This window comes from Salmo salar, chromosome 26 (assembly GCF_965601325.2).
Source record: "Salmo salar chromosome 26, fSalSal1, whole genome shotgun sequence".
NCBI lineage: Eukaryota > Metazoa > Chordata > Actinopteri > Salmoniformes > Salmonidae > Salmo > Salmo salar.
Window position 1 is genome coordinate 8,382,916 of NC_138316.1, and position 14,430 is coordinate 8,397,345.

The 14,430-nt window shown below is 45.7% G+C and overlaps 1 protein-coding gene across 5 annotated transcripts in view; it reads right to left on the reverse strand.

Moving 5' to 3' along the window:
- Window positions 1–14,430, reverse strand: part of LOC106587075 (neuron navigator 2) — a 335,183-nt gene that overhangs the window by 78,416 nt on the left and 242,337 nt on the right. For all 5 annotated transcript variants that reach the window (XM_082969356.1, XM_082969354.1, XM_045708752.2 and 2 more), the window contains 3 exons: window positions 4,033–4,105; window positions 3,563–3,815; window positions 852–985 (listed from right to left, as the gene is read on the reverse strand). In XM_082969356.1, coding sequence (XP_082825482.1) covers window positions 852–985; window positions 3,563–3,815; window positions 4,033–4,105 — 460 coding nt within the window. The remainder of the gene's footprint in view (window positions 1–851; window positions 986–3,562; window positions 3,816–4,032; window positions 4,106–14,430) is intronic.

Below are 14,430 nucleotides of genomic sequence, written 5' to 3' on the forward strand. Positions count from 1 at the left end.
CATAGTGTTTCGACTGTCCTCGCAATACGCAGTACTGAAGCTTGTACTGTTCATTTCTGTATCCATAAAGCTCCCTTAGCCAAGATAGAAGAATCACATGACCAGCCAGATAAATAGGTGAAGCATCTGGCAACCATAAATCATATCTAGTTTGACTCATAACATTGTCGATCTAACGAATAACCTTTGATGCCCTCAACATGGGTAACAAAGACGAATACTCTATTTCATGGCCCAACTCACACACATCGTAGTAAAGCGCTTCAGCACTGACGCGGCGCATCGTGGGTGGAAGAGGGTGTCTGCACTCAGGGACCTGTATCCAGAGAGTGTCTCAGAGTAGGAGTGCTGATCTGGAATCAGTTTAGCCTTTCATATCACAATGAATAATATGATATGGACAGATCTTAAATCAGCACCCTTGCTGTAATATGAGACGCTTTGTGGATAGGCCTTGATCTATTCTGAGAAAGGGTGACTCCTATGGCCTCCCACACTATAACGGCTTGATTAGGGTAGCTGCTATACTCACAGACATCATCATCCACATCATGACCAGGACAGACTGTCAGCGTTTAATGACTTGGCAGGTGGTTTAGACATTTGGTCCTTTATGACTGTGCATGTGTCTGGAATTCAACCTTGAGCAATATGGCCCACTCAAAGCCTAATCCATGACTCGAAATACCATCAAGACGTGTGTGTGTGTGTGTGTACATACATTGATCGTATATCGAGTCATGGATCAGGCTTTGAGTGGGCCATATTGACCCCCGGTTGAATTCCAGACACATGCACAGTCATAAAAGGTGTGTGTGTGTGTGAGTGTGCGTGTGTGAGGACGGACGTACCTTTGTGCAGGTGAGCGGCTGGTTTGGTCTTGTCTGTGAAGCCCTGACTGCGCCGGTTGCCGGCGGCCCCAACCGACCCGCGTGGTGTGATGTCACTGCCAGCAGTGGACACCCTCGCACTAGGGCCTGGAAGTCTGAGAGACAGAGAGAGAGAGAGACAGAGAGAGAGAGAGAGAGAGAGAGCGCAATAGAGCATTTACACTCAATGGCACAAGCAGCAAGGTTTAGGCAATACATTCATTAAAACATTCCAATATTTTCCCGCCTATCTGTAACCCCATATTATTAGCTAATTTCCTGTGTAGCCATAGCCAGGAGTCAAAGTCAGCATTCTACACTCTATTCCAGCCGGGTCTGTCTCTCACAGAGGCCTATAAATTGCTAATCCAGCATTAGTGGAGGAAACATAATTCTGTGGCTGTTCGACATTGGTCTGATAAATAGATTATGACCGGTAGTTCAATACCGGTGTGAAACATCGCAACTCTTATTTCCTTCTTGCCACTGATTGAGTGGCCTTTAAAAAATATATATATATAAAAAAGAGAGGAAAAAGAGGGGAAAAAAAGAAGAAAAAAATGAATTTCCTTAACATGACCAAGTAGGACTGCATGGGCTTGTTAGTGGGAGAATAGGTCTAACTCAGACTGCTGTTAGCCCGTGAATGAACTGTCTTATGAATTAAACTGATGTCTGGGCTATAAGAAGTCATTATTAAGTTCCTGTCTGACAATAAAGACTGTGACGACATGAGCGTGCTGAAATGAACACATTGAAAATGTTAGTGTATAAACAATAGATTTTTATTTGTTATTTTATATCCATTTACAGACAGTTCTATTTAAAGGGACTTAAAGTCGACTTACTTGCGATGCAGACATTTTACGTACGGGGGATGCTGGGAATCAGACCCACTATTCTGGCATTGGAAGAACCGTGCTCTACCAACTGAGCTGCAAAATGTAATACACGATTTAACTCTGAGGGAGATATTAAGTCACAGGCTTCACTGCTAGCCTATTCCTGATATACACTGTTTACGATTCACTGATGAAAAGTGTTCTGTCCGTTCTCGTTCAGGATGTGGCCACATTAAATCGTAATCGTGAAATGATCCTAATGTCACCTGTGCTCCCCTTGGCTGCACATCAAGACAGTTTTCATTCAAGTCGAGAAAGTAAGAAAATAAAACAATTCAGATGAAAAGGAAAAGCAGGGGAGGAGAAACGCATTACAATCTGAAAAGGAGAGAGAAAAACACCATTCCAGATATTGAATGTATTTACGCCCAGCTGAATATTAACCTGCAGTTACACATGCTGACCAGAGGGTGGGGCTATTGCATTGTTTTTGAGGTACATTTTGACAGAGCAGGTGCAAAAACTACCAGGGATGAACAGCATGCACTCTCCACCTGGTCGGCAAAAAGCGGATGCTCCCTGTTTTCATGTATACAGTATATTCAACCTAACTTCTGTTGCCCCTGGAAAAACGGATGCGGGGACTCCGTTCAGGCATCTCTCTATGGCTGCTCTGTTGGGTTTAGGCAGCATGCAACAACACATCCTCCATTTACCTTCGTTTTAACGCAGTCATTTAGTTCAGAAAAACAGTGAACATGCTTGTGAAACAAAGTTCATGGCCATCATTCATAAAGCATCTCAGAGTAGGAGTGTTAATCTCGGATTCGGTCCTTCCTTTTGAGACTTATATAAAAAAAGGCTAAACTGCTCCTAGGTCAGTACACCTACTTTATGACACTTTATGAATACGGGCCCAGATGAATGTATAAAGTGTGTGACACGTCACCGAATAAACATTATCGCACAGTACACAGTACAGTAGTAGTAGGATAGTGGTAGTGGCCTATCCTATCCGTTATCGTAACATCCAACCGAATTCAAGCCATCCACTCCTCCATCTCAGTTAACTATTAGGGCCACACTCGCAGTGAGACGCGCTCTCTCGTCAGACGCGCTCTCTCACATTCATGCGTGCGCGCACACGCAGCCCACACTCACATCATACGAGCACGCGCACAGGTTATCCAGAGGTCCCTCACAGCCCATTAAGCAGATATGCCAAATGAGGCGTGACGCCGGAGTCGGACAGGACTTTCCAAAATGGAGTCCCCCTCTCTTCAAAACTCATGCCGAGTAGAATAGCCGTTTCAGGTAGAAGTTGCCCTTACCACAGATCTAGGATCACATTAATACACCCTCTATAGTAACCATAGCATGTTGACAAAGATCTGACCCTGTATCCGTTGTTATGGACAACTTCTACCTGCTCTGGAAACGGTGAGGGAAGGGGGAGGATTAGAAGATGAGGAGGAGGAGTGGAGGAGGAAGATGCAGGACCACAAAGAAGAGAGAGCGAGAAAGAGGGAGAGAAAAAGAGCTGACCTAGAGGACTTTTTCTGACCGAGGGAAAACTGGAGCAGTTTACTCTGACACCCATCCCTAGAGGAGAGAGAGAAAGACAGAGAAGGAGAGCGATATGGAAGACGAGAGAGAGAAAGGATCATTTTACATTTGCAGACGGACTGGAGCTAAGACACCCGGAAAGAGAGAGGAAATAAGACAGAGACGACAAATTGAACACCGATGACATCGGCAAGAGGGAAAGAGGGAAGACGTCTTAAATTCGGAGTATTATGGAACTACATCTGCCCAGAATGCATCAGTGTAGCGGTGATCCAACAGGCTTACCTGGACTGCATCTCGACCTGTGCTGTTTTCTGGGCTGCTTGTGCTGTGGGGGCCGGAGTCTCATGCGCAGCGGGGGCAGGGTGTCTGCTGAGCTGGGCAGGGGCGCTGGTCTGCTGGCTCAGGGGAGGATGAGGGGTCTGGGCCTGGGACTTAAGGTGGGGCTGGGAGTACTGGCGGTGGGCCTGCTGCTGCTTGTAGCGAGACAGGCTGAAGAAGAGGCCCAAAATGGCCTTCAGATTCCCATTGCGGATCTCTGCGTAACGGAGCACAGGGGAGAGAGGTAAATAAACAGACAGGGGAGAGAGAGAGAGAGAGAGAAAGAGATGAAGAGGTAGGAAGAAGGAGAGAGAGAGAGAGATGAGATACAGAGAGGAAAGTAAGCTACAAGCTCACTACACAATATTCTAGCCACTACAGTCAGCCAGTGTATTCTCAGCAGGTGTGTGTGACTGGTGAGTGTGAGTGTTTACCTTCTGCAGACAGACCCTGTATGTTGACTCCCTTGGCTACCAGGAAACTGAGGCAGGCATCAATGTTCTCAATCTGGAGGAGAAGAAGAGAGAGAGAGAGAGAGAGACACAGAGAACTCAAAACGGGTGCTTCTGAATTTACATTCAGACTGAACTCAACTCAGCGCACAGTCATAACGCACATAAGCAGTTATCAGCAGCCTGCTCAGAAATAGCAATCACAAACACATTGCCAGCCGTGGAGTTTAGTGACGTGTTTACAGGGATTGACTTCGCAGAGCGCCGACCTGAGTAAGGTGAGTGGATCGTTTAATGACATAGCCTAGTCAAAGCAGTATTCAAATAAGCCAGACGTACACCACTCCTGGAGTACCTTAGACGAACGAAGCGTTCTACTTTGACCCTGTTACTAAGATAGCGGCCAATGGAACCACATCGACCCAGCTGTGCTGAGCTGTCAACAATCGACAGCCAGGTGATATGATTGGTAGACAGAATTAGCTACGGGTCAGGTGACCCTATTTCGATACAGCCCATTGGCTGCACATGTCGTCACCAGGTGAACCAAATCGAATGGAGTAATCGAATGACATCATCGATAAAAAAAAAGGGGGGGAGAACAAAGGTTGTCAGCGGTCGGGTTCAGGTGAACAAACAGGGAGTGACTGAGCAGTATACCAATTGATTCTTACACCACAGCCAGCTGTCACTTTCACTGTTCATACTGTTGAGGGGCGGCCATTTTGACTATACCCTTGACCGTTCAATCAGGGAACCTTCGTCAAAACGGAATCTGTCTTACGCTATATACCGAGGCATATTGAATCACCGCCATCGGTAATAGCCAGCACACACCCTAGTAATACACTTCAGTAGTACATTTTCCACCAAAGCACTTACTACAAGCCACTCTGAAAACAGGTCGAACATTGTCCCTGCAAACTGTACACACCCGATGCTATAAGCAGACCTAGAATACATAAACAGCTTACTGAAATAGAAGCAATCACAATTACCTTCTATTAGTGTGAATTGGGTTTCAACTGAGCAGAGTTCAGAGTTTCCATTTAGGAACATAACATCGTACTTTATAGAAAACGAACTAAAATAACACTACCTATTCAATACATTAATAGCAATATCCTCCTTCTAGCCCTATGATTCTAGATCAGACATGTCAATGACGTCACATGACGAAACAGAAGCAGACTCCAGATCAGTGAGTGAGCTGTAACGGCAGTCTGGCCCCTCTGTCATCTCTGTGACCCGCTGACCCCAGAGCAGCTGTTATAGGGTGACACATGCTGGAGGGTCAGGGAGCACACAGACTGAGAACCAGGAGGAATTTAGACCAGGCTCTGCTCGCTACAAAGTTAAAATATCCCCCACTCACTAAAATACCCTGTCTTTTTAAATACCCCAGACCCAAATGCCTCCATCGCCTCACTGAACTACCCACCAGCCACCCTGAAATACCGCCCAGACCCTAGCTTAACTAAGATACCCCTCCTCTTAAATGTCACCATCTTCCTTGTGATATACCCATACACAGGCAGGTACTCATGCGCACACACACACACACACACACACACACACACACACACACACACACACACACACACACACACACACACACACACACACACACACACACACACACACACACACACATCAACACTACTAAAATACTGCCCTGACCCCCTTCTCTGATATACCTTTGACCCAAATACCCCTGGTACTGAGGGGGTTAAAAATAAGATGCTTCTGGCTAAATAAACACACCTGCTGAGAGATCAGTGCTCATACATTTTAGAAAACATATTTCATCTGTATTCAAACAGGGGACCGATTCCTAATTTCAACTTTAGCAATTCCAGTGTAGTGCGGGAAAAGTGAGAAATCATCCAACTGTTGGAATAGAAAATCAAACGAGGGAGACACAGGTGCTTTGACAACGAGTTCTCTCCTTTAAACACAACTGCCTATCTACCACTCCTCCTCTCGCACTTGTCCACTTTTTCCCCCGCTCTCCTATCTTCCCCTCATCCTGTCCTGTCCTCTCTTCTGGTATCTCCACTCCTTTCTCTCCTCTATTCTGATCGGGCAGTGCTCCTCTCATCAACGATGTGCATGATTAATAGACCTCGAGTAAATACAGTCTGGTTATTCATTAGAATGTAATAAAGCCACTGAGCCAATAGGTGTTGTGCCTAGCTTTGACGTCATGGGGACAACACACGTAACCCTGATGGAGTATATACAGTTCAAGTCGGAAGTTTACATACACTTAGGTTGGAGTCACTAAAACTCGCTTTTCAACCACTCCACAAATTTCTTGTTAACAAACTATAGTTTGGGCAAATCGGTTAGGACATCTACTTCGCGCATGACACAAGTAATATTTCCAACAATTATTTACAGACAGATTATTTCACTTATAATTCACTGTATCACAATTCCAGTAGGTCAAAAGTTTACATACACTAAGTTGACTGTGCCTTTAAACAGCTTGGAAAATTCCAGAAAATGATGTCATGGCTTTAGAAGCTTCTGATAGGCTAATTGACATCATTTGAGTCAATTGGAGGTGTACCTGTGGATGTATTTCAAGGCCTACCTTCAAACTCATTGTCTCTTTGCTTGACATCATTGGAAAATCAAAAGTAATCAGCCAAGACCTCAGAATTTTTTTTTAGACCTTCACAAGTCTGGTTCATCCTTGGGAGCAATTTCCAAATGCCTGAAGGTACCACGTTCATCTGTACAAACAATAGTATGCAAGTACAAACACCATGGGACCACGCAGCCGCCATACCGCTCAGGAAGGAGACGCGTTCTGTCTCCTAGAGATTAACATACTTTGGTGCGAAAAGTGCAAATCAATCCCAGAACAACAGCAAAGGACCTTGTGAAGATGCTGGAGGAAACAGGTGCAAAAGTATCTATATCCACAGTAAAACGAGTCCTATATCAACGTAACCTGAAAGGACGCTCAGCAAGGAAGAAGCCACTGTTCCAAAACCGGCATAAAAAGACAGACTACGGTTTGCAACTGCACATGGGGACAAAGATCTTATTTTTTGGAGTAATGTCCTCTGGTTTGATGAAACAAAAATAGAACTGTTTGGCCATAATAACCATCGTTATGTTTGGAGGAAAAAGCGGGACGCTTGCAAGCCGAAGAACACCATCCCAACCGTGAAGCACGGGGGTGGCAGCATCATGTTGTGGGGGTGCTTTGCTGCAGGGGGGACTGGTGCACTTCACAAAATAGATGGCATCATGATGATGGAAAATTATGTGGATATATTGAAGCAACATCTCAAGACATCAGTCAGGAAGTTAAAGCTTGGTCGCAAATGGGTCTTCCAAATGGACAATGACCCCAAGCATACTTCCAAAGTTTTGGCAAAATGGCTTAAAGACAACAAAGTCAAGGTATTGGAGTGGCCATCACAAAGCCCTGACCTCAGTCCTATAGAACATTTGTGGGCAGAACTGAAAAAGCGTGTGCGAGCAAGGAGGCCTACAAACCTGACTCAGTTACAGAATGGGCCAAAATTCACCCAACTTATTGTGGGAAGCTTGTGGAAGGCTACCCAAAACGTTTCACCCAAGTTAAACAATTTAAAGGCAATGCTACCAAATACTAATTGAGTGTATGTAAACTTCTGACCCACTGGGAATGTGATGAAAGAAATAAAAGCTGAAATAAGTAATTCTCTCTACTATTATTCTGGCATTTCACATTCTTAAAATAAAGTGGTGATCCTAATCTAAGACTTTAGATTTTTACTAGGATTAAATGTCAGGAATTGTGAAAAACTGTGTTTAAATGTATTTGGCTAAGGTGTATGTAAACTTCCGACTTCAACTGTAAGTCTCTCCCTCTCCACCCTATACACTAAACACACACTAGACATGTCACAGACGTGTCACAGACATGTCACAGCCACAGACAATCTAACCCTGCAGGTAGATTGAACACTGGACAGAAGTAGTACTGAAATTACACTGCACCTGAATAACTTGCAATCCCACATTTTTTAGAAACAGGCCCAGTTATATGGCCACCTAGGAAGCAACAGTAATTAGATCATTAAATCAACAATAATGACAAATTACACTGCCTAAAAATGACCATTATTATTACTAAATAATACAAAATACCAACCGTCGTCATAGCAAAATACTACTTTCAAAACCAAGATACAATTCTAATATGTCCATAGAGTTTCCTCTTACCTAGAAAGTTCCCTGAACCTGTCTTGATGGCATGAACACAGCAAATACAGTATCACACTAACCACTGTTCTATTGTACTGGGTCTCTCTCTCTCTCAGACACACACACCTCTCTCTAAGGCTGCCATCACATGCTGGGTCTCAGCCAGCTAGCAGCACAGTTGAGCCGGCCCTGCAACTGCCCTAGGAACAAACACTTTCTTACACCACAGAGAATCTAGGGGGGGGTGTGTGTGTGTGTGTGTGTGTGTGTGTGTGTGTGTGTGTGTGTGTGTGTGTGTGTGTGTGTGTGTGTGTGTGTGTGTGTGTGTGTGTGTGTGTGTGTGTGTGTGTGTGTGTGTGTGTGTGTGTGTGTGTGTGTGTGTGTGTGTGTGTGTGTGTGTGTGTGTGTGCGCCCCCTCACCGGAAGCTTTGTTTATGTCTTAAGGAATCCTGGCTTGTGGCATGACTGAGTCGGCGCGTGTGCGTTTCTCCTCCCGCCTTTCACTCTCTCAGACAGTTTCACTCTCTGAGACTACCTCACCTGTGAACCAAGGTAACACTAACCCCGTAAATACCTCTCTCGCTTCACAATACCCTTACGTTGTGGTTTTAGAGAGTCAACAACCCTGTAGTCGGTCAACACAACGCATAACACAACTTTAACATACAGTCGTGTCCAAAAGTTTTGAGAATGACACAAATATTAATTCCCACAAAGTTTGCTGCTTGCTTCGGTGTCTTTAGATATTTTTGTCAGATCTTACTATGGAATACTGAAGTATAATTACAAGCATTTCATAAGTGTCAAAGGCTTTTATTGACAATTACATGAAGTTGATGCAAAGAGTTCATATTTGCAGTGTTGACCCTTCTTTTTCAAGACCTCTGCAATCCGCCCTGGCATGCTGTCAATTAACTTCTGGGCCACATCCTGACTGATGGCAGCCCATTCTTTCATAATCAATGCTTGGAGTTTGTCAGAATTTGTGGGGTTTTGTTTGTCCACCCGCCTCTTGAGGATTGACCACAAGTTCTCAATGGGATTAAGGTCTGGGGAGTTTCCTGGCCATGGACCCAAAATATAGATGTTTTGTTCCCCGAGCCACTTAGTTATTACTTTTGCCTTATGGCAAGGTGCTCCATCATGCTGGAAAAGGCATTGTTCGTCACCAAACTGTTTCTGGATGGTTGGGGAAGTTGCTCTCGGAGGATGTGTTGGTACCATTCTTTATTCATGGCTGTGTTCTTAGGCAGACTTGTGAGTGAGCCCACTCCCTTGGCTGAGAAGCAACCCCACACATGAATGGTCTCAGGGTGCTTTACTGTTGGCATGACACAGGACTGATGGTAGCGCTCACCTTGTCTTCTCCGGACAAGCTTTTTTTCCAGATGCCCCAAACAATCGGAAAGGGGATTCATCAGAGAAAATGACTTTACCCCAGTCCTCAGCAGTCCAATCCCTGTACTTTTTGCAGAATATCAGTCTGTCCCTGATGTTTTCCTTGAGAGAAGTGGCTTCTTTGCTGCCCTTCTTGACACCAGGCCATCCTCCAAAAGTCTTCGCCTCACTGCGCTGCTGCCATTCCTGAGCAAGCTCTGTACTGGTGGTGACCCAATCCTACAGCTGAAACAACTTTAGGAGATGGTCCTGGCGCTTGCTGGACTTTCTTGGGCGCCCTGAAGCATTCTTCACAACAATTGAACCGCTCTCCTTGAAGTTCTTGATGATCCGATAAATAGTTGATTTAGGTGCAATCTTACTGGCAGCAATATCCTTGCCCGTGAAGCCCTTTTTGTGCAAAGCAATGATGACGGTACGTGTTTCCTTGCAGGAAACCATGGTTGACAGAGGAAGAACAATGATTCCAAGCACCACCCTCCTTTTGAAGCTTCCAGTCTGTCATTCGAACTCAATCAGCATGACAGAGTGATCTCCAGCCTTGTCCTTGTCAACACTCACATGATGTCAGCTGGTCCTTTTGTGGCAGGGCTGAAATGCAGTGGAAATGTTTTTTGGGGATTCAGTTCATCTGTATGGCAAAGAGGGACTTTGCAATGAATTGCAATTCATCTAATCACTCTTCATAACATTCTGGAGTATATGCAAATTGCCATCATACAAACTGAGGCAGCAGACTTTGTGAAACTCTATATTTGTGTCATTCTCAAAACTTTTGGCCACGACTGTACTGTACCTCCTGATGTAATTCAACTAGACAGTTTCATAGTGTTACACAACTACCTTCTTTGAAAGCTGGTAGTACTGATGTCCAAGTGGCAAGTAACCCAACACACAAAAAAACAAACCAATAGCACCAATACTACAGTACTTTACAGTGAAACAATCAAACTAAATACAGTCTAGATACAGCAGAGGACACAGAGCGACAAGAAATTAGGTAAATATACAATTCTCTAACCGCAGAGAAGGTGAGGAGGAGAGAGGGATGACAGGAGGAGCGCTAACCCAAATAGAGGCTCCAGCCGATACCTCGTGGTCAAACGGGTGACACTCTTCCATACGGGGTTGCCTAGCAACACTACGCAGCACTGTACCTGTGATTGCTCTGCACTCGCATCTGATTACATGGAGTTCGGCCAGCTGATACAAGTAGGTATCACACTCACACACACGTGCACATGTATGCAGGAACGCACGCACGCAAGCACGCACACACACACACACACACACGTTGTCTGAAGGAGGTATCCCCCTAGCTGTCACACACCCTGATTACACGTCAACTTCAGACAGAATCCCGCTTGTGGTATCCTGCTTCCCCTATTCACCTGTGGGGACTCACATTATCGATCAATACAATCTATATGATCATATACTATGTGAATATAGTAGTCATATAACCTATGAACGACCATGGCCTTTAGTACTGAACCGTTGGGACACGGAAGATACGCTGTATATAACATCATACACTTAAAGTCAAACGAGGTTTAGTCAGGCTTACAGCTGTCATGGCCTTGAGTGGCACCTGAAGGTGAAACACGGGTTGACGTGGAGAACTGACAACGCCTTGATGTAAAGGAGGAAACGCCATTTGACGTTGTCTGAGGGCTTATGAAGCCTCCTAAGGCCTCGTTTTCATCATCCCCATTCAGAGAGGCCTACTGGGAAGACGGGTCTGAACTGGTTTCGACCTGTACGGAGCTAGTAGTAACACTTGTTCCCAGTAGAGGAGAGAAACAGATCTCTCGGGAACTAGAGCCAAACTGAGGGCGAAACAGGAAGTTGGAAATAAAACATTGTGACCCAGAAACACGACACACACAGCAATTAAACAATACACAGCAATAAATCTACCCGAACAACAGAGCAGTGTGTGTGTGTGTGTGTGTGTGTGTGTGTGTGTGTGTGTGTGTGTGTGTGTGTGTGTGTGTGTGTGTGTGTGTGTGTGTGACACAAATGTATCCCTCCACAGTAAGAAGTAGGCCTCTGACAGACCTAAAGCACTTCAGGGAATATGTGAGTGGGGTGCAGTAGCGGGAGCGTCCTGTGTGGTTTTAGCACCTCTGTGTCACCACTACCCCAATGACAGCATGTCACTGCGAAAGCTACGGTTATTTCCTGGGTGGCAAGGGTATGAGACTGGGAGGGGCTAGCGGTAAAAGGGGTGCTTGTGTGTGTGTGAGGGCCACAGTTGTAAAAACAACTATCCCCCACTCGTCTGAAACACTGAGCAAGATGGTGATAAAAAGGCGCTATATCACTCCATTATATGTCCTAAGCTTGTTTACATGTTTGCCGGTTTAAAACAAGAGGTTAAGGGTAGAGTTGTTAATTGCCAGAAGCTTTTCAGGGTTTTGAATGCAGCTTTCCCACAGCAATCAAGTCAAGTGTTGTTAATGGAGCTCTCAGTGTGTCCTGGGTGTTGAGTGGCCGGCTAACAGGGAAAGTGTGTGTGTGTTTTCACTCTGTATTAAAATCCACAAAGACATGTGCGTAATGACTGGTTGCACCTGCCTCCAGCACTGCTCGAGCGCTTCAGTTTCAGCTGAAGAGCTCACACATGCACGCTGCACACGACACAACAGTGGTGACACACGAACACACGCACCCCCATCAAATATCTCTCAGCTCAGGCCAAACAGAGAAACCCACACACACACACACACACACACACACACACACACACTTAAACACACAGCGTCAGCCCGCCGTCTCTTCCACCTCTCGCTGTAAAATGCTAACAGTGGGAGTCAGTGGTAAGCTAAGAGAGGTTTTAGAGAAGGTTCTAATCACTGTACAGAACAAAGACACAGAGAGGAACAGAGACACAGAGAGGAACAGAGACACAGAGAGGAACAGAGACCAGAGAGGAACAGAGATCAGAGAGGAACAGAGACCAGAGAGGAACAGAGACACAGAGAGGAACAGAAACACAGAGAGGAACAGAGACCAGAGAGGAACAGAGACACAGAGAGGAACAGAGACACAGAGAGGAACAGAGACACAGAGAGGAACAGAGACACAGAGAGGAACAGAGACCAGAGAGGAACAGAGACCAGAGAGGAACAGAGACACAGAGAGGAACAGAGACACAGAGAGGAACAGAGACCAGAGAGGAACAGAGACACAGAGAGGAACAGAGACACAGAGAGGAACAGAGACCAGAGAGGAACAGAGACACAGAGAGGAACAGAGACCAGAGAGGAACTGAGACCCAGAGAGGAACAGAGACACAGAGAGGAACAGGGAACAGAGACCAGAGAGGAACAGAGACACAGAGAGGAACAGAGACACAGAGAGGAACAGAGACACAGAGAGGAACAGAGACACAGAGAGGAACAGAGACCAGAGAGGGACAGAGACCAGAGAGGAACAGAGACACAGAGAGGAACAGGGAACAGAGACACAGAGAGGAACAGAGACACAGAGAGGAACAGAGACACAGAGAGGAACAGAGACACAGAGAGGAACAGAGACACAGAGAGGAACAGAGACCAGAGAGGGACAGAGACCAGAGAGGAACAGAGACACAGAGAGGAACAGAGACACAGAGAGGTACTGAGACCCAGAGAGGAACAGAGACACAGAGAGGAACAGGGAACAGAGACCAGAGAGGAACAGAGACACAGAGAGGAACAGAGACACAGAGAGGAACAGAGACACAGAGAGGAACAGAGACCAGAGAGGAACAGAGACACAGAGAGGAACAGAGACCAGAGAGGGACAGAGACCAGAGAGGAACAGAGACACAGAGAGGAACAGAGACACAGAGAGGGACAGAGACCAGAGAGGGACAGAGACCAGAGAGGGACTACAGAGACCAGAGAGGGACTACAGAGACCAGAGAGGGACTACAGAGACCAGAGAGGGACTACAGAGACCAGAGAGGGACTACAGAGACAAGAGGCAGCCTGGAGCGTCTCAATTACTGGCGACTGGAGGGCACTATCAACCTCTAATTGATAGTGGAGACGCAGAGAGAACCGGCTGACTGACTGATTCATGTGTGTGTGTGTGTGTGTGTGTGTGTGTGTGTGTGTGTGTGTGTGTGTGTGTGTGTGTGTGTGTGTGTGTGTGTGTGTGTGTGTGTGTGTGTGTGTGTGTGTGTGTTGGTGGTGGGGGAGGCGCGGTCTGGCTATCAGTCTAAATTAGCCTTCAACTGGCACACTGGCCCAATTTATGTGTCTAACTCTAAGATATGTTTATTGTTTGGAGCGTGTCAAGTGCAGTGAAAATAGCATAGCATAAACTCTTGCCTTCAGCCCGGTTTCAAGCTAAGATGCGGGTACTATAAATTTATGGCTGTCCCGACAAAACGAAATCTCGGCCGACCAGAAAGTTGTCTGTTCTTTCCATCAATCGATTGGTCAACATTTTTAAAGGTGTATTTTTCCGTATATAGACACACTCTATGTGTTTTCATAAAATCAATGATATGCACTGAGCTTGTTTGACGCTTTAAGTTTACTATTCGATGAAATAAGACACAAATGACTCAAGAGGGAGCCAGAGATCTAGATAACCAGAAGAAGAAAAAAACTTAACCTGAAACAACCATTCTCCGCCCACTCCTGCTGGCTTTCGCAGATTCTGCCATTGCTCTCCTGAAGTTGTCGGTAATAAGCTACACGAGGAGTCGGCAACCTTTCTCATGTGAAATGCCAATTTATCTTGTAATTTCTACCGATCTGCGTGCCAGTTATGGTT